Source organism: Apis cerana, linkage group LG1, assembly GCF_029169275.1.
Source record: "Apis cerana isolate GH-2021 linkage group LG1, AcerK_1.0, whole genome shotgun sequence".
NCBI lineage: Eukaryota > Metazoa > Arthropoda > Insecta > Hymenoptera > Apidae > Apis > Apis cerana.
The window spans coordinates 11,183,488-11,205,680 of NC_083852.1; the positions used below are offsets into that span (position 1 = coordinate 11,183,488).

The 22,193-nt window shown below is 19.5% G+C and overlaps 4 protein-coding genes across 19 annotated transcripts; 2 read left to right on the forward strand and 2 right to left on the reverse strand.

Annotated features, from left to right (window-relative positions):
• The first annotated feature begins 11 nt into the window (after nt 1-11).
• Nucleotides 12-16,449, forward strand: LOC108001820 (calcium-binding mitochondrial carrier protein SCaMC-2). 11 transcript variants are annotated; one of them, XM_028668697.2, is made up of 10 exons: nt 35-136; nt 1,729-1,855; nt 2,633-2,720; nt 2,848-2,959; nt 10,800-10,958; nt 11,244-11,501; nt 11,573-11,740; nt 11,882-12,133; nt 12,204-12,294; nt 15,355-16,449. In XM_028668697.2, exons 1-9 carry the CDS (start codon nt 119-121, stop codon nt 12,276-12,278), a joined length of 1,257 nt encoding a protein of 418 aa, XP_028524498.1. In that variant the 5' UTR covers nt 35-118; the 3' UTR covers nt 12,279-12,294; nt 15,355-16,449. The 11 variants fall into 11 exon arrangements, with proteins under 11 accessions (XP_016918526.1, XP_028524498.1, XP_061928279.1 ...); XM_028668694.2 differs by having other exon boundaries at nt 65-770; XM_062072293.1 differs by having other exon boundaries at nt 65-770; nt 13,538-15,539.
• LOC108001823 (6-phosphogluconolactonase) lies at nt 15,312-16,618 on the reverse strand. Its single transcript, XM_017063042.3, has 4 exons — nt 16,483-16,618; nt 15,928-16,128; nt 15,570-15,853; nt 15,312-15,461 (listed from the first exon to the last, which is right to left on the reverse strand). Exons 1-4 carry the CDS (start codon nt 16,601-16,603, stop codon nt 15,351-15,353), a joined length of 717 nt encoding a protein of 238 aa, XP_016918531.1. The 5' UTR covers nt 16,604-16,618; the 3' UTR covers nt 15,312-15,350.
• Nucleotides 16,475-19,669, forward strand: LOC108001822 (protein ABHD13). Of its 4 annotated transcripts, none has more exons than XM_017063040.3 (6): nt 16,475-16,608; nt 17,328-17,444; nt 17,513-17,744; nt 17,819-18,012; nt 18,109-18,269; nt 18,368-19,669. In XM_017063040.3, the coding sequence occupies exons 2-6, from the start codon at nt 17,339-17,341 to the stop codon at nt 18,638-18,640; spliced, it is 966 nt and encodes a 321-aa protein (XP_016918529.1). In that variant the 5' UTR covers nt 16,475-16,608; nt 17,328-17,338; the 3' UTR covers nt 18,641-19,669. The 4 variants fall into 4 exon arrangements, with proteins under 4 accessions (XP_016918529.1, XP_016918527.1, XP_028524504.1 ...); XM_017063038.3 differs by having other exon boundaries at nt 16,478-16,608; nt 17,136-17,444; XM_028668703.2 differs by having other exon boundaries at nt 16,570-16,706; nt 17,136-17,444.
• Nucleotides 19,240-21,968, reverse strand: LOC108001858 (toll-like receptor 6). Of its 3 annotated transcripts, XM_062072276.1 has the most exons (5): nt 21,828-21,968; nt 20,602-21,683; nt 20,184-20,231; nt 20,044-20,108; nt 19,240-19,945 (listed from the first exon to the last, which is right to left on the reverse strand). In XM_062072276.1, exons 1-5 carry the CDS (start codon nt 21,913-21,915, stop codon nt 19,672-19,674), a joined length of 1,557 nt encoding a protein of 518 aa, XP_061928260.1. In that variant the 5' UTR covers nt 21,916-21,968; the 3' UTR covers nt 19,240-19,671. The 3 variants fall into 3 exon arrangements, with proteins under 3 accessions (XP_061928260.1, XP_061928266.1, XP_016918616.2); XM_062072282.1 differs by lacking the exon at nt 20,184-20,231; XM_017063127.3 differs by having other exon boundaries at nt 20,044-20,231.
• Nucleotides 21,969-22,193: the final 225 nt, after the last annotated feature.

A 22,193-nucleotide genomic window follows, 5' to 3' on the forward strand; every position in this document is an offset into this window, starting at 1 on the left:
AAACGTATCATCAGATGGCGTCTTCAATTATTATCGAATGCGGAACAGGACATTCCAGCGGCATCGAACTTAGTTGTGCGTAGACAATTGTTCAGATACGAACGTGGGGGAAGATGGTATGGTTTTACTTCATATGGTGAATATACAGTTAATTGAAACATATTTATTCAATAATTTAGACTATAAAGATTTAAGTTCTTTTTTTACATGTATATTATTTATTATATATTATTTCTTTACATGCGCTATTTATTTTGACAATGTAAAATTTTTTAAAAATTTCCTGTTGTTTAATTTAATAATACAACATAAAAGACAGAAAATCATGTTAATTTATTAGTAGAAAGTGCGCGAATTAATTAAAAAATCAATATCTATCGTATAATACCACGTGTGTATAGTTATGAATTTCATCGTAGGCGTGTATAACGATCGAAACATTCCGTTTAATAATGATATTAAGAGCTTGCTGAAAGTTTGGGAAGTATATATTGTTAAAAAATAAAAAAAATATTTCGGATAATAATATACACGCATATATTAGAAAGAGTATCAATATTTCATAATATTGATAAAGAACAATGCCTAATGGTCGAAGCGCGGTGCATAACGTAATGCCACCGCACTATCTACATGAGTTGCCGGCAGAAGACGAGAAAAGATTTGAACAAATATTTCAAAAATTAGATTTAGATGGAAATGGAAGAATTGATGTAAAAGATTTATCCAAGGCACTTCGTGATGTGGGTGTCGATAAATATTATGCGGAGGTATATATAATTTTATAATCTTCCTTAAAAAATGCTAATAGCCTACAATCGAATTATAGATATGCAACTTTCAAATATCGAATAGAAGTCATTACTTATATGATATTCTATTCTTTCTATTCTTTAAACCAATATTTAAATGTATTATTATTATATGTATTAAATGTATTATTATTTCATTTTTTTTTATTATTATTAAATGTAATTGAAAATTTATAAAATTATCTATTTTATATTTCATATAATAATATATAATAATAAAAACATACTCATATTAAGCGATAAATATTTATTGCAGATATTACATTAAAATTAAAAATATTAGTTTTTAATAATAAATAATATGATAAATAATATATTTTATCATATTTTAATTTTTAATGATTTTAATAATTTCGATAAAAAAATTATTTTGTTAATTTATAACAAATACTATTATTTAAATATTATATTTTAAATAATAAGGTAAAAAATAACAGCAATAAATAGTATTATAAATTAATATTTATTATAAGATAAATTGAATGACTTATTTTAATTGTGATATATAAGCAAAGTTTTAAATTCTTAAACATTTCATAAAATTTTTATTTCAATTATTCATAATTAATAATAATAATTTTAAATTTACCAAAAGTGCTTTATCAATTATTAATTTTATGTATTTGAAAAATTTTATTTATTTTAAAAAATTTATCATGAATATTTTCGAAATCGGGGTACATATGTACTTAGATATAGTCGTTACTTAATACAATTTGCATAGTTTCATTAAGCTTATTATCCAATTTTATAATATTTTCTAAATACAATAGAATATTTTAATATATAAAAGTTTTTATTTTTTTATCAATAAAAAAATTTATATATAAATTTTTCATTTCGTAAAAAATGAACAAATTTGTAATCGTATTGATTATAAATCTTATATAATATTCAAAAGTTTTTTTTTTTTCAGAGATTTTTAGCCAGATCGGATAGTACTAAGAGTGGTGATATTACACTTGCAGAATTTATACATTATGTCCGCGAACACGAAAAAAATCTACGTTTACAATTCTCACATCTTGACACAAATAAGGATGGTCAGTAGATGTGTGAAAAATAATTATTATTTAATGGGAAAAATATCTATACTTGTTAATTATTTCTCAAGAAATTTCTATATAAAATAATTTTTTATCTATTGATTCTAAGTATAATTCTAATAAAATATGTTTAATATTATAATATTATTAAATATCAATTTTTGTTTATGTATTATCTAAACTATAAAAATCATTTTAAGTCTTTTATGATATTTCATTATTAATAGTTTTCTGATTTCTAATAAAATTTTTATTAGAAATCGTAATATGATTTTTAAAATAATTTTTGGAATAAAAAATATAATAATATTAATGAAAATTATACATATAACTATATATAATTAATTTTTTATTTAAAATTATACTTTATACGTATAACCAAAATCTTTCTCAAAATCTTTATGCTATAAATTATATATAAACAAAAATATGAAGAAAATATGAAAAATTTGATCAATTTTTTCAATTGGAATTTTACGAAAAAATTTTTTTAAAGAATAAAAAATAATTTTAATAAATGATTATTTATAAAACATATTCTATATATAAATAATTATTACAATCTTAATAATAATTAAATAAATCATTACTTTAAAAAAAATAAAATAATAATAATAATAATTGTTGTTATTGTTATTATTGTTGTTGTTGTTGTTCTTCTTCTTCTTTTTCTTGTTCTTCTTTGTTATTTTTTTCTATTGATATAAATTTTATTTAGTATAATTAAATTATAATATAATATATTTTTTATATTATTATATCGTCAATTCGTAGGTAAAATTGATCTAGAGGAATTAATAAAAGCATTTGAAGAATTGGGAATAAAAATGGATTTCAATGAAGCGAAAAAATTATTGCAAAGGTAAATTTAATAAAAATTTTATTTTTATTTTTATATCTGATATATATAATATATGTGAATTTTTTACTTATATAAATATGAAAAAAATGAAATATGAATGAAATGAATTTGTAATATTGACTTATAGGATGGACAAAGATGGAAGCCTCACTATAAGTTTTAACGAATGGCGAGATTTTTTGCTTTACGCGCCAAGTTCTGATCTCTTGGGTCTTATCGAATATTGGCATCATACAAATGTAAGTAATTAATATTCATTATTAATTAATCAATTAATTAATTTATATATAATAAATTATAAATTAAGCATATACTATTTTATATGTTATTATAATTATACACATTATATAGATACTTATGAATTTATAATTATATATCTATATATTATATATACTATATCTATCCATATTAACAAAAAATTATTATTTTATTATTCTATGTGTTGAAATATAAATTTAATAATACAAATAACTCCAGAACTGTTTGCGCTTTTTACTTTGCTTATATATTAATTGTACAATGAACTTGTGAGTGTAATTTATATATATATGGAAAATGATTGAATTGATCAAGTTTCTGATTCGTCAACAAAGAGGGCTCGACCAAAGATGTGACGTAGCGATTGTCATTTAAAATGACCTTGATAGTTTGCAGCTGTTCTATCACCTTTCCTCACTATATCGTATTCCTTGCTCTTTTTAACTTGATTCACACGCATGCGCTATTGAAGTTAGCTTTTCTTACACATGCGCTGTTTTAATTTTGCAAAACTGACTTATTGATAATCATAGTTCTACTAACCAAAGAAAGATTGAAAGATCGATGATGTTTCGTGTATATGAAAGTTAAATTTTTTAAATTTAATCCATATTATATTCCATCAATATAGCTCGATATTTCAAATAGTGAAAATGTTAATTAAAAATAAAAGTGATGAAATAAAAGAAATCGCAGAATTTTCGAAATTTTCAATTATTTCTCTTTTCTGCTTTTATTTAATAGAGAGAAAATCATTAAATAATTCAATACATTAATGATTAATAAAAGGAGCTATTTGAAATATTAATAATTTAATTATAATTTCATAAATTATATTGCATTTTATATCTTTTGTCAAACTTAATTATTAATTACTGGACAATATTAGTAATAACTATATTATATATAAATAAAAACTTAATTTACGTAATTTTCATAATTATACATTTAAAAAAATAATATAATGAGATTATTTATAAAAACATTTTAAATAATAATCATTAACAAAAAAAACAATATTTGATATAATAAAAATATTTTATAATTGCTATAAGCAATAAAATAAATTAAATATTAGGTATATAATGAAAATATATAATGAAATATATAAAAAGGATAATGAGAAGTATTATAATTTTATTATCATTTAATTTAAATTTAAGCACAAAAATAGAATTTTTTATTATGATGAAGTATTTCGCAATATTTCGTCAGCCGTGTATTTTATGAAATCATCGTCTGTTGCAAAATTTCATATTATGAATTTTAATTATAAAATAAATACAAAATTAATATTTAAATTTAAAATTAAAAATTTTTTATTAAAAATATGAAACTTCAATAGATAATTTATAATTATAAAAAAAGATAAAATATATTTTTATAAATTACATTTTTTTTTATAAAATATATTTTACATATATTATTGATATATAATTATTTTTCAAAAATTAATTTTATTCATAAATTAAAAAATTTTAAGTACTTTGCTAAAATGAAATAATATTTTTGAATAAAGATCTATTATTCAATTTTTTATTATTTTGAATGATATATTGTCGTAGAATGACATATTTCATTATTGAATGAAGATCTATTATTCGATTTTATTTTTTATTGTTCTGGATAATATATTATTATAGAATTTTTCATTATTTATATAATGCATGTGCTATGTTGAAATGTTAGTATATATATGTGTATATATATATATATATATATATTGTGTGTATATATATAATCTAACTGTATATATTGTAATATATATATAATCTAATATATATATATATATCTTCTATATATAAGCTATAAATATTACGTAAAAATCAATATTACATAAACAAAATTTCATTTTTATATTCCATCTTTTTATTTTATTTGTAGATTTATGGCTATTATTATGGCTATTATAAAAAATGTATAATATATGTAATTGAATAATTCATTTTTTACGATAATTTTTATATGGAAATAAACTTTCACATAAAGAGAAGTCACATGCTTATATGTCCTTCTCAAATATGTTAATGTGTCAATTATAATACACAATTGCTCTAAATTGGAATATTAACAAGGGATTATTTTTGTAATAATATTGTATTATTCATCATTATTAATATATTTGAAAATTAATTTTATCAAATATTTTAATAAAGATGTAGAAAAAATTATTTAATTTCAAATTACAAATTTCATTGATTCGAAAATAATTTTATTAACATCATAATCATAAAATTTTTTTATTCATATTTTTGTTTTCATGTATTTATTATTAATATATTGATAAAATATTATATAAATAATAGATTTTTCAATAATATATGATATAAATTAACCATTAAATTATAACAATTACTTCAACAAATTATAAAACTAATTTATGAATTCATATTGAAATTACTTTAAGAAATGTGACGCATACTGTAGATATTAGCAAGAAAATAGTGGGGAGGGAGGGCTTTCTCGACTAAACGAAAGATATCTTTGTTTCAATTCTTATACTATTTCTCGATGGCACTTTTTAGTCTTGAGATTGGACTCCGAGCTCTCAAATCACTGACTAATGGCGAGGCTCGTTATATCTAATTCTTTTGTATTCGACAAGTTTTGCCTATTATTATTTATGTTTTCATATCTATGCTTATGTTTGTTTCGCGATCTTAAAAGTATTGAATCTGCTAAATTTTAGTTCAACTTTTCGGTATTAAAAAGAAGAAAATTTAGTGAATATAATTCTTATTGATTTTTACTCCTAAAATAATGTATACATTAAAAAATTCAGGATTTTTGAAACATGATTGTATTTCATCTACTTGTCCGGTCTGTGAGGAATTTCTTCAAAATTATCATGAATTATTGCAAAGGGTAAGTGTTTATTCTTATCCAATAATAACATAACTATATATCGAAATAAGTAATGAAATAAAAAAATTGTTAAAACTAATTCAGTGCAATTTTGATTTGTCTTAAATTTTAAATATAGTACTTTTAAAAAAGGAAAAGAAAGATTAAAAATATAATTTGTTTTTATAACAACTTTTATTATTTTTATTATTTTATATTTTTATAGAAACTTCATTTTACAAATTGTAATGAAATTTCTTTTCAAAATTTAATAGGCAAGTCAAGAAATTTTTTATATATATAATATGTCTACTTATATCTATAAGAGGTTATAATTGCGTAGAGGTTATGGCTGAAAATATCACGTGGGAAATGATCAAAAAAGCGAAGATTCAATACAAATTCTATGCTATCTTTTAAGACATGATTTTGTGAAATTAGTTTAATTTTGTTAAAACTTTAACAGAACATTTTTTTTGTATCAAATTATTAAAATTTAACACATTCAAGAATATTATGAATGATAATTATCATTAATAATTCAATGGCTTTCTCTATAGAGTAAATGACAGTTAATATAACAAATATATGTTATATATTTTATTTCTTAAATATACTAAAAAACATATATATATTTATTATAAAAAACTTTATTAAATTCTTTTAAGCATGTTTGATCTATAGAAAATTACGTTCAATATTCGTAAAATATTATATGATGATTAATGTTAATTCTTTTTTTTTTCATTAATTTGTTTTAAATTGTTTTGCATTTCTGTCGCTATGTGTATAACTTTACACGGGAATTTTTATAATTCAAGAACTCACAATAAAAATCATTTTGTATAATTTGTACAATTTTAATTATATAATTCATAATTTAATGATTTAATTAGATACAAATAATAATTTAGTTAAATAAATATAATAATGATCAATTAATATTTTGTTAATGAAAATTTAATTTATTGCATGAATAAAAATTACGGTTTTGAAAAAAACAAAAAATTGACGAAGATAATTTCTATTATAAACTATTTTAGTTTGACAATTATTTTTATTTAGCACATATATTATAATATCAAAATTCAAATTTTAGTAATAATTACAAATGAAACTTCAATAATTAAATCAAGAAATTACAATTATTCATAAAAATATTTATAATAAATGTTTAATTTTAATATTAAATAGTGTGTATCCTTGTTAATTATAAAAAAAATGAATTCAAACTTTCTTTTAATAGATATATTATTTTATAAATATGTACAATTTATTTAATTAACTTGATATAATATTGAAAATTAAATGAAATTGTAATTTTACTATTATTATAATTATTCTTTGCGTTAGTATTTCAGTAATACTTAAATAATACTTAAATTTATAAATAATTTATAATTAAAATAACAATTTTAAAAGTTAAGAATTTTGATATCTTCATGGTTGTAATATTTAAGTATTTTAAGATATTAAAAATTATTTTTTATTAATAATGTACTCTGTTTTATTTTTATTTTGGATATATTACTTTTCATTATCTTCTATATATATTAGTGTTTTTTCTATTGATAATTCAATTTTTTTCATAAAATATATTATTTTAATTTAATAGTTCAAATTTCTAATGTATCCATGAATTATTTTTATAAATTTAAAATGCATTTTTCTTTGATTTATTTTATAATACTCGAACAATAAATCAATTTTTAATACATGATAAATCAATAAAGTTTTTATATTTGTTATTTATTATATGCTATTTATTTATATATATATTATTATATATATTATTTATATATATATTATTATAATATGTTTTTAAAATAATATATGTAGATATTCAAAAAAATAAAAAAATATTATTCATTATAATATTTGAAAAATAAATATCTATTTAAATAAGTAAGTATCTAATTATATTCATAAAAATTCGATTTTGTATATTTATGATAAATATTTATGATAAAAATATCACAATTTGATTGTAAAAAATTTTAAATCATTAATGTGATTTAATCATTAAATCAAATTGTGATTTATGAAAATTTAATAACATATTATATGTTGGATTATCAAAAATTATGTTTCAGAGATATTTAAAAATATTATATAAATATATTTTATATTAATATAAAATTGTATAATATTCATTTATATATAAAAAAATATTTATTAAAATAATAATCATTTTAAATTCTTACAAAAATGAATAACAATATTCGTATAAAAAAATAAGAAATTAATGTTACAATTTTATATTTTTTTAAATATAAAAATCGCGAAAATGTATATATATATTGAGAAAAAAATTGATAATATTATAAAACAAATATATTTAATATCTCAGTATGAAGTAAGTATTGCAGCTAGTAACTGGGCAATTGTTATCTGACACTTGAGTCGGAATATCGATTTTCCTTAAGTTCTAACTGTCATTAAGTATTTCCATTTGTATTTTATAATTTAAAACAACATGATTCTGCATATATTTTTGCACTTCGATATGATTTTTGATAAAAAATAAATTAATATAATTATTTAATTATTAATTTAATTATTATCTATTAAAAATTTTTTATTTTTAATAGAAATATAAAATTAATAATAAATAAATATAATAATAAGAATTGATATTTTCTCATAAAAAGAAATTAATAGTTTGATATCGAATTTAATAGATTTTTAATTAATCTTATCAAATATTATTTTAATCAAAGCACACTTAAATTAATTTGATGTACACATTAATATTAATCCAAATTAATATTTATTTTATACAGAAAAAATATATTTACATATATATAATTTCGATATATATATAATTACATATATATATTTTCATAGAATAAAAAGAAAATTTTTAGATCAAAGTCAAATTATTATTAAGTTATATAATATATCCTAATTAAATTATTTTATTTTCTTTATTTAGATAAATTTAAAATAATCGATCTATTTTGTTTTATTAAAAATAATTAAAAATTTCTTACGTTGGATGAATATTACTTATATTGAAAAAGATTTTATAGCTAACATTAAGCAAGACATCAAACTATTTATTGGCTTGTAGCCCGACTTAACTACAGAAAACCAGTTCTTTATAACTTTTGGTCTTTAAATTTATCCAATTTTAATCAGAGTTTTATACAACATCGTGTAATCTTCAAAAAAAGAAATAACGAGAGATCCGTTCAATAATGGACAGCGTAGATATCGATACAGATATCGCACTTCAGTTTTACGTAAAGTTAAGTATCTACGATTGATACATTTTTAATTCATTTTATTTAATGTTGATTAATTTGACAGTTCTAAAAAAGACTTTTACAATAAACATATTTTATTGTAAAAATTCATTGTGAATTTTTTTCATACAAACATTGATAATAGTTGCTTATGTAATCAATCAAAAGCATGCAAGGTCGAAATCTAATTTAGTGAAACCTTACTGCATCAAGGTCTTTTGTAGTTGTTTCTATTTTTTTTATACATAACTTGTCCAGATGAAAATGAAATCTTCATTGTTTATAATAGAAAATACATCAAAAAAAAAATTTTCATCGTTCATTAAACATTTAATTTATTGTTATTTAATAATTTCGCTAAAAAATAGAATATAAATAAATAAAATGAAAATAAATAACACGAATTTTTATTTTGAATGCTTATCTGATATATATATATATATATTATGTTAATGATCATATCTATATTCAAACATAGGACGTTTTAAAAATAAACATATAAATGATTGAATTGATAGTAAATGTTCGTTTTTTTAGAAAGTTAATTTGTTAATATTTAATTATTTGCGATGAATGTAAATAATGATGATTAATAAGTTTATAAAACTGCTAAACTTTTTCTTTTCTGCATTTTTATCTATTTTATTTCATTCATTTAGGTCTAATGAACAAAATTTTATTAAAAATTATTTTCAAAATTATATTTACATTTAAATTCAAATTAATTTTTAAGTCATATATATTTATAGATATGTATAGAAATGTACAAGTCAGATTAAAGCAAAGAAAAAATGAAATATTTGCAGGCAAAAAAATAATTCAAAATGGTGGATATTGGATCTGATAAAACTATAAATTTTCAGAGTCTGATATCATACTTTTATTTAAAATAGAAGAGATAAAAACTAAACAACGTAAAAACATAATGCGATCATTATTTATATAATAGGATTATTCAAAATTTTGACTTAAAATATCAAAATATTTTTTAAATACATATTTTATGATTAAAATTTATGTTTAAAATTTAAAGAAATCAATTTTATAGTATATCACCTAATATTAGCTATGTAATATCTTTTTTTAATAATATGATTATTAAAAAAAGAAAAGATTAATTACAAAATATGATATAATGTTTATAATAAACAAAACAGTTCAAAATCCATGTCTGAAAAAAATAATCTGAAAAATATATATAATTGATCGGAGTTCAAGAATTATCTGACATGTGGTACGCTAACTACTGGTTCAAGCAAAACATAGCTAGCTATGTATTTCAACTAAATTGAAGATTAATTTAAAATATGTTGAATATTTTTCAAATAATGATTAAAATTATTTTTTTAAAATTGAAATTAAAATTAATGACTTTCTAATAAATTTTGAAATATTTATATCCGAATATTTTTAAACCAAGTAGATCATATAATCTAGATATATAATTGTAAATTATTAAGATTTTTTTTTATATATTTTGGCAACAATGACAAAAATATACATTTATGTCTAATTGATAGATGTCAGTCACAGAATATGGCGGGTAAAAGATTAATCATTAATGAATTAATCATGCACGATTTATCAAAGTTTAAACTACATTTTCGCGGTACAATTCTTTTCAATATGCAAAGCGGTGGTTCATTTTCGGTGTGTTCATTAATAAGGGCATGTATTCATACAAAAAGATAAATTTTAATAATTTCATTGGTTACTGTTCTTTTTTCAGTATATGGACATCGGGGAAGATATTGGTGTTCCCGAAGATTTTACAACTGGTGAGATGGTCTCCGGAATGTGGTGGCGACATTTGGTGTCCGGTGGCGTAGCAGGTGGTGTATCACGCACATGTACTGCACCTTTAGATCGTATTAAAGTTTATCTACAGGTAAATTTATAAGAATATTTCAGATATACAAAAATCATTAATTTATCAATATTCAAGTTAATGTATTATATAACATATTAAATTTAAATAGGATAAGAAACAAAGAAATTAAATTTAAAGAAAGAAATTTAATTATTAATAGAAATTAAAAGATAAAAGTTTAATAGATAATATAATCAAAATATTAGATACGTAATAGATATTAAAAAATATAAATATAAAATAAAAAATAATCAAAATTAAATGTATTCAGTCTGTTTGTTTTACAAAAAAGAATATTTTCAGGTGCATGGAACGCGACATTGCAAAATCAAAAGTTGCTTCAGATATATGCTTCGTGAAGGTGGTTCTCTTAGTTTATGGAGAGGAAATGGTATAAACGTACTTAAAATCGGACCAGAAAGCGCTTTGAAATTTATGGCCTATGAGCAAATTAAAAGAGCGATTAAAGGAGATGATGTTAGAGAGCTCGGACTTTACGAACGATTAATGGCAGGATCATTAGCTGGCGGAATTAGTCAATCAGCTATATATCCACTTGAGGTATATAATTAACAAATCATAATATTTAAAATATTTATTATTTTATAATGATATTATTCATGATATTATAGGTACTCAAAACTAGATTTGCACTTAGAAAAACAGGAGAATTTTCAGGTTTAGTAGATGCAACAAAAAAGATATATAAACAAGGAGGTTTAAAATCTTTTTATAGAGGTTATATACCTAATTTAATGGGAATAATTCCATATGCTGGTATTGATTTGGCTGTATATGAAGTAAGTATAAAATTTAAATATATTATTATATTATTATATTATATATAATATTATATTATATATATTATTATATTATATATAAAATTAAATATAATATTTAATAATCTTTGGACTATTATTATTTACTATTTTTTATTACAGACTTTGAAAAATAGGTATTTACGAACACATGATAAAAATGAACAACCACCCTTTTGGATATTATTATTATGTGGAACAGCTTCAAGTACAGCCGGTCAAGTGTGCTCATATCCTTTAGCATTAGTTAGAACACGGTTACAAGCAGATATATCACCAGGAAAACCAAATACTATGATTGCTGTTTTTAAAGACATTATTAAAAATGAAGGAATTCGCGGTTTATATAGAGGCTTAACTCCAAATTTTTTAAAGGTATAAAATAACTTGTAATGAAATTCTAAATTCTAAATTATTAATTATATCAATTATCTTTCTTTCTTAGGTTGCACCAGCTGTATCCATTAGTTATATAGTATATGAAACTGTTAGAGATTTTTTGGGTGTTAATATGACGTGATGATTATTTATTTTAGGTAATATTAATTTAATTAAATTATTTTTTAATTATATTATATTAAAATATACAAAATACCAGTCATTGGTTGGGGTATTGAGCAATTTGGCATATTTTGCCTTTTGTTACATGTAACATCGCTTATTTATTGTTAACTCGATGCTTTTACAATTATTTAAGCATTTGCCATTTTTCAATTGTATCATACTATTACAATATAGAATACACGTTTATAAAAGAATTTAAATAAGAAAATAAGTATAATAAGAATGATCAACACAAAAAATTTAAATAATTTCCAACGAGATTTATATATTTGTGAATATATCATATTAATTAATTTAATTATATTCATTGTTATTATTTTACTTCAGTAAAGAAAAACAAAAATATAGATTCTTAATTTAAAAATAGAAATGATAGTACAAAGATAATTAGCAGAAAGTATTATGACTTATAATTTCATTTTGATTGTTTTTTTTTTTTTTTACGAAATATATAAGATCATGAAGTATGACTGGTAGTTATAATAACAAGAAGAAAAAAATTCTTCATATAATAGCAGAATTTCAAAAGTCAGGTGACAAAACGCATGAAATGTAATTTTATGAAAATATAAATGAATGTATTACTTAAAAATACATTATATAATCTTACAAATTCTGAAAGTAGTAAGATCAAATTATATTATTACTGTGATATATATGATTATAAGAAATTTTGAAAATATAATTCAATGCATAACATCCTATTAATTCTAAAAATATATTTAATTTTTAACGTAAATATCTTCCAGTATTTAATAATAATAATTATAATATAATAATAATAATTATAATATAATAATAATAATAATAATAATAATAATAATAATAATAATAATAATAATAATAATAATAATAATAATAATAAATATAACAACAACAACAATGATGATGATGATGATAGTAATAATGAATAATTATTAATAATAATAATGAATAATTAATAATAACAATAATAATAATAATAATAATGAATCCACTTATTAAGATGTTATGCTATGAGTTATTGCGAAAACTGCACTTTTATAATTTATATGTTAAATTTATTTCGCGAACGAATATTTTATTCTCCATATTACATATATTGTTCTTATATTAGTAATACTCTCATTAGTGAATTTTGTCAATGTATATTCTATGTATTATAAATAATATATATTTAGGCTCCAAAGAAGTATATCAAGATATGACATTATGTCTGTTTACTTCTTTTTTCAGAATAATTGCAAAAATAATCATAAATCTTAAGTGAAAATGAAAAAGAATAATAACTTTGAGTTTAATTTAATTACAAAGAAACTTTAGATATTATTTTCATGAATTAAAGATATCTTTTTACATTAGATTTCATTAGATTTTTAAAAAATAAAATATCACATAAAACAATTAAAAATTACAAATATTTTTTAAAATAATTAAAGCATTTTACGTATTATATTATGTAAAAATATAATGAATATAATAATGAAATTTTTGATTGCTTTTATGTTAATAGGATGTCACTATATTACAAATTGAGTTTCTTAAAATTTATATGAATTTGAAAAAAGAAAATTATATATATTTATATTGTATGAAATTAAAATGTTTTATGAATTATGCATTATTATATATTATGATGAAATTGATAATTAAGTTTTATGAAAATCATTGTGAATTAATTTTTTTTTTAATTTCTTTTATGACTTGATATTTATCACATGTTTTTATATTAAAAAAAAAATAAAAATATAAGCATAACTTATACAAATATATAAATATATAAATATTTAAATATTCTATTAAATTATTGTAAAAGTCTAGTTCCTAACTAATTAACATTGGTTATTGAATTCGACTGAATGTTATTTATTAAGTATATTATAAATGATATTCCTGCCTCGAATTATATTAATATATATTAATTATATATATATAATATATAATAATTAACTCTATATGATAATATACAAAAACATATGCATCATATCAAAATAGTCATTTTTTGTTACATACCTATTTATCAATATTTATTCATTTTAAAATCACCAAAGAATATCTTTTACAATTTGCAAAATGCATACATAATTTTTTATTATATTTATATTAGATATATCTATTTACTTCTGTATAAAAAATTACAATGATTGATATTTTTTTTTAAAAACAAAATATATTCAAAATAACTGTTTTCATGTTTTATGATTGGAATGCAGAATTAAATAGAAATTATGACAAAATCAATGTGTTATATCATTCTATTCATAATACAATATCAATAATAAAAATATGATATTCTTTTATATATTTTTTTATCATAAAAATTTTAATTTCAATTTAATAATTTTATTTATTAAATTTTATAATTTAACAAAATTATAAACTAAAATTATGTATATTTTTGTGCATTTTATTATTTATTTGATTTAATTTTTTGAAAATATTTATTTTTATTTATATTTTTTTAAAATATAACTTATGATAAATTTATAGTCGAATCGTATAATGTTGAATATATGTATTATCATATATTTTTTTTATATGTTCTTTTTATATATAAATAAATATTGCTGAAAAAAAATATATTTTTTAACTTTAAAAATGAAATTATATCCATATTATTTAAACAAAATTTTTATCATTTTCGATTTTTTTATATGATTTTATAAATTTATTAAAATGTAACAAATATAAATTGAAATTTGATAATAATTAATAATATTAGTAATATTTAGTAAAAATTTTTTATCTTATTATACTTTATATCTGCTATAACTGAATGTTTACAAATTCAAATAGAAAAATAAAATATTTGAAATTTATAAATATTAAAATTTATAACAGAATAACAAAATAGATTAAATGATAATAAGAATATAAATCATTGAGCAATAAATTATAAAAAAATATCAGTTTTTCATTAAGTATTTTAAATAAGAAACATATATATATATATATATATATATATATATATGTTATATATTTAAAATTTTCTGAGAATTAGGATAAAATATTGACGTGGAATGTAAGTTAATTTTATTGAATATCTTGTTTAGGCTGTTCCTAAGAATTTTGCAGCAGCTTCATCTAAGATCCAATATAATTCTCCATTGTGTGGTTGTACACGAGCAGCTGGTAAATTTTCTTTGTCTTGCAAAATTCGCTGTGAGATATTAAATATTTAAAGTAAAATAATAGCTTTCATACAAATTAAATAAATTTAAAAATTATTTTTCTTTAATTTTTAATGAATTTTTAATAAAATAATTACCTTAATAATTTCTGCTTTGCTAGATCCGGTAACAGCAAATATGCATTTTTTTGCATTATTTATCACAGGAAGAGTAAGAGTAATACGAGATGGTGGTGGCTTAGGAGAATCATTTATAGGACAGACCCATAAACTGGCTTCATTCAAAAGCTTATGACCAGGAAAAAGAGAACATATATGTCCATCTGGACCCAATCCCAAAAGAAGAACATCAAAACATGGAACACGATCAGGAGGAAAAAAAACGGACATCTTCTTAATATAATCTTTTGCAGCATCTTCAGCTATAAGTATAAATGATATTTTATAAAAAAAGAAATTGAAAAATTGAATTTTTGATTGAAACATATTATTTTACCAGATAAATCAGGATTAATTTTTATAAATTGATCTTCACTTATTGGTATTTTTCCAATCAAATTTGATTTATATTCTCCATAAGTGGAATCATTGCTATCAAAGGGAACAACTCTTTCATCACAAAAGAAAAAGTTCCATCTACTCCAATCAGTTTTAATATTAGGTAAACTTTGAGCCAATAATAATATTAAAGATCCTCCTGATAAAAAAAAACATTTTATATTTTATTCTTAAATTAGTATTTTAATATAAAAAATAATTTATAATTTAAGAATTACGAAATAAATATTAAAAATAAAATAAATATAGAACTTAAATAGTAATAATGCAAATTAAATAATTATATTAAGAAAAAAATATATGTTAACCTATAATAATTTTTTACAGTATATGTAACCTATAAATTTATCTTATTATTTATGTATTTTCAGCTTTTGTTACATTATATAAATATGTCTATATAAAAACTATGTATTTAATTATATAATTAATAACTTTTTTGATATTTAAAATTAATAAATCAAGTAAGCAATTTTTATTTGAAATATATCACCTGATAATCCAACCTTGAATGTATCACTACTTGCGAATGCTTCTTCAGCACTCGTTTGGAGGATGTTAGACAAACATGATACCACAGATCCATCTCGGGGTTCAACTAGTATTTTCTCCATTATTTGTAAGCAATTTTTAAATAGTATTTATAAATTTGTAACTTTAAATAAACGAAGAATTGTATACGAACAACGGAACTCGTGTTGAATATAAAGATACAAGGTGGTATTAGTTATATAGCATCGATTAACAGTAATCAGAATATAGCATTGGACATTCACGATAACACGTGATAAATTTGCGATTTGCGATACTGAACTTTATTAAAATCATATTGCAATCTTTTTTATTCATAAATTAATTTTTTATAATGAAATCACGTAGCATATTCTTTATTGTAAAAAGTTATAATTTATAAGTGATATTTAAATACTTTATGAATAGAATTTATATTTAAATACACATAGCGGCAATTTAAATTTCCAATCTATATTTTCTAATATTTTAAAAATTGAAACTATTTCATTTATACTATGTAAATTCTAATATAATAAATTTATGTAAAAAGTGAAATGCATTTATTTATCAATTCAAATCCAAAATTTTATGAAATGAATAATATTTATAAAGTAATTTTTATAAAAATTTTAGGTTATAAAATTTTCAGTGATAATTGGAATGTTTAATTCAGTGAAATATTATGATGAAATCAAGATGTATCATATTATATATTTAATGAATATAGAAGTGCTTTAGCTGATTAATCAATTTTTTGAAGATACTACATAACAATCATGTCATTTTGTATGAGACTTGCTCGCAGTAAACCCATCCGTTTATTAGGAGGCATAGCTATGAAATGTTGGGCTTTCTCTGGAACTTATATACTTGCCTGTTTTCTTCTATATTGGTTGTATGGTGGATTTTCTGCTTTCTTTCTACTTTGCTTTGCAACTACAGGTAAATTTAATAATTTCAATAATATTTTTGTTCTAATATAAAATTAATATCATAATACATATTTATAGGTATATTATATCATAGAGAAGATCAACTTGTATATCGTCCAGAGTCACCTGCTAATTCTCGGGTATATGTTCCTGCACCTTCAATATTCAATTTACCTTATCAAAGTATTTATACTAGATCAGGAGATGGTACAATGTTACATATGTTTTTTATTTCTCAACCAGAAGATAGAGTGAAAAAGGTGCCTACTTTATTATTTCTTCATGGCAATGCTGGTAATGTAGGACATAGGTAAGTGATTTTTTAAATTAATTTTATTACATAGTTTTATTTATAAAAATAAAATAATTCTATAATTATTTTAGATTAAAAAATGCAGTTGGATTATATCATACTATACAATGTAATATTTTAATGCTAGAATATAGAGGCTATGGTTTATCACAAGGTTCACCATCTGAAGAAGGTTTATATATGGATGCTCGTGCAGGAATTGATTATTTGTCAAGTAGAACTGATATAAATACAAATGAAATAATTGTATTTGGTAGATCATTAGGTAAATATATTTGAAATGAATTATTTCTAATAAAAAAAGTATATCATATTAATATATCATATATATCATATTTAATATGTTTAAATATTATTATAGGTGGAGCTGTAGCTATTAACTTAGCTACAGAACCAGAAAATTCACAAAGAATTTGGTGTCTTATTCTTGAGAATACTTTTACTAGTATTCCTGATATGGCTGCATTACTTTTTGGATTAAAATGTTTACAATACTTACCTCTTTTTTTATATAAAAATAAGGTAAACTTTTTCTAAATGTTTAATTATTTTATATAAGAAAATTTTAATTAATAATAATTATTATAATTAAATTATATAATTAAATCAATATATTACAGTATTTGTCCATTCTCAAAGTGCGATCAGTAACAGTACCTACGCTATTTATTTCTGGTCTAGCGGATACGTTAGTGCCATCATATATGATGCAAGATCTTTATAAAAATTGCAAAAGTCCATGTAAAAAAATACTTTCGATTTCGGGAGGTACACACAACGAAACATGGTGTCAACCGCGATATTACAAAAATATATGTAATTTTCTAAATGAATTGAGAGAAAATCCTCCAATTCCAGTGACATCTAGTCATTGGCAAATAGACGATATATAATTACAAATTGTAAAACTTACGTCCAAAGCGATAACTATATTTTGAAGATTTCAATTAGGTTAGCAGAATAAAAAAATAGATAATATTTAAATACATTATAAATTTTTATTGCAATTAATCAATTTAATTATAAACATAATTTAGTTTATAATTGATAAGGATCAATCTTTTACATTAAAATATTTTATTAAATGTATACTAAGATAGTAATATTACAAATGTATAATATTTAAAATCATCAAAATATTACAATTTAAATTTAATCAATTCTGTCCTGCAATTAAAATTTGCAAGTAATTAAATAAAATTTTAAATCCTTCCAATATTTCAATACTTCCAAAGCATTTTGCCAAGTAAATATAATTAAAAGAACATTCAAATAATCTTAATTAATTATTTTCATTGAAAATAAACTGTTTTTGTATTAGAAATATATTATAGAAAATTATGCGAATATTTATGTATTTATATGTATGAATTATAAATATATGTATATTTATTTTAATATTTTGATGTTCATAATAAATATAGGAGTATTATTATCATGCGCGCTCACACACACACAGAGGAAGGAGAGAATATATATATGTATACATGTATAGAAATAACATTTTATTTATTTATATTTTTTCAATAATAATGATATTAAATTTGAATAAAAACAAAATTGCATATAAAATAACTCATATGATAAGTACAAATATAATATATAAAATTACAAATTTTTTTAATGAATTTAATACTATTTGATTTTTATTATTATTTATGCATTTATTAACATTTTTAATTAATAAAATATTTTAACAAATAATAATTCTTAAATAGATTGTTATTAATTTAAAGATAAATATATGATTCTATTAAATTAAGAAAAAATATGTTATTTACTGTTACATAAATCATTTTCATAAACGAAACTTTTATAAAATGTAAATATATTGAGACTTTAGAAAGAATTAAGAAAATTTTTTAAAGAAAATATGTAAAAATTGTACAAGAAAAAAATAAATTGAACTAAAAAACGATAAATTTTAAAATTTTCTATTGACTCTTCTTCTTTTTATAGCTATTCTTTGTGTCCATATGATGCCTGTTAGTATTAAAATTGTTAATACAGTTGTCGCTATTCCCACAATAATTAATAAACCAGGACTAGAATCAAGTTTTATTGTTTTACTGGTCATTATACTTGCAACGTTTATTGAAATATTTTCATTAAAAATCGATGTATTACAAAAAATTTGATTTTTCCATCCATACCAATGTACCATTCTCATATTCGATATTTGAGTAGGCCAAGAACACCTTGCACAATATAATAAAATATATAAAATAATTAATATATTACATTTTTGTATTTTCAATATTAAATTGATATTTAATAAGAATTAAAAGATATGTACCTTAAATCATCTAAAAGATGAGGCTGAATAATATAAAGTTTTGGAACTAAATCATTTAACATCCACTGTAATGCACAATTACATTTAAACGGATTTCCTTGTAAATTAATATTGTATGTTGAAAGACTATTATTACGTACAATTAATTTTCGTGTCACATAAGAAAATTGGTTGTTACTTAAATCTAACTAATACAAAAAATTATATATATATATTAAATTATAGTGCTTTAATAATAATGTATTCATAAAATAATTTTGAAAGATCAATTTTAAAAACTATATAAAAATTGATATATAAAAATATAGATTAAATCTTTTTTATTAAGATTTTATTTATATTATTTATTAATCTACTATTTATTAATCTTGTTTATAATTGTAAATAATTGAAGTTATGTAAAAGAACCATGTGAAGTGGGAATAATAAAACAATAATATAATTTACAATAAATAAATCTTAATAAATATTTCTCTATGCTAATTTTTTTTTAACTCTAAAGTTGATTTTTAAAATCGATCCTTTGAAGATATTCAAAAATAAGATCTTAAAACTTACTGAACAGATATTCATATGTTTTAAAGCATCTTCATGAATAAAAGTCAACATTTTGTTATTGGATATAGTAATATTAATACAATTTTTTGATAATGATCTTAAATTTGTCAATGTATCTTTCTCTATAGATTTCAATTTATTTATATTACTTGCATCAAATGAATTTAATTTTAAATCAGATAAAATTGTTAAATTTTGAATAGGATTTTTATTAACTTTAAGCTGATGCAATAATGGAAAATTTTTAATAGATATTACTTCAGGAATATAAGTAAATTTATTATTAGATACATCCAAAATTTTCAAATTTTTAAACAGAATATTTGGAAAACTTGATAATATATTTCCACTAATATTCATATATTGTAAGCTATTTACTGTTAAATTGCTATATAATTGAGAAATTTTATTATGTTCTATACTTAGTACTTCAATATGATTTAAATTATTTATTTCCATAATTTGATTATAACCAACATATAATTTAACCAATGTTTTTGGTAATATTTGCATATTTAATGTAATAAGAAAATTATTATTTACATAAAGTACTTTCAAAGAATTTAGATGTATTAGATTACAATCTTGCAAAGATTGAATTCTATTAAATGACAGATCTAAATATTGTAAATTTATTAACAATTCAGAGAATTTTTTCGGTAAACTAGAAATATTATTATGAGAAAGATCAAGCACATTAATTTTTAATATAGTTTGGTTCATTGTATGTTCTATTGAATTAATATGATTATAACTCAAATTTAATGACATCATTGTAGGAAGTATTTCTAATAAAGAGTTATCAAAAGTTTTCAATACATTCTTAGAAAGATTTAAATCTTCAAGATTATTTAAATCTATAAACATTGTTGTATATATTTTTTCTATATTATTTTCAGATAAATCTAAATTTTTTAAACATTTTAACTTTTTAAAAAAATTTTTAGGCAAATCAATTATATTATTTTTTGATAAAATAAGTTTATTCAATTCTTGATAATTATTTAGTAATAAATTAAAATTAAATATATCATTATTTCTTAAATATTTTCCATGACAATTAATTTGTAATTCTTCATTTACTGTAATATGTAAAATATATTATATTAATATTTAATATTTAAATGAAAAAAATAATTATATTTATAGTTATTTATATAAAATTAAAAAATAATTTTATATAATTATCTTCTAAAGTTCTACTAAAATGAAATAATTTTATTTACCTGAACATGAACATATTGAACATATTGAACACATAGAATTTTGTATCATCCACAAAAGATAGAATCCAATTAAATATAAATAAATCATTATATTAAATTTATATTAATTTTGACTTTCAATTGTATAATTAAGGTGTATAATTGTATAATTAAGGTGTAATTCACATTTAGCAACATTTATGATAACATATCTGATAACCACATATAGTAAGTAAATATCTATTTTATCTAAACTTGGAATTAAGATAGTTACAATTTCAAAATGAAAAAAAATATTGTTTTTATTTAAACAATTTTATATTAATTATTTATAAAATATGAGATTTTTATTTCGTTTTTATTTTGTTGTTTTATTATAATAAAATT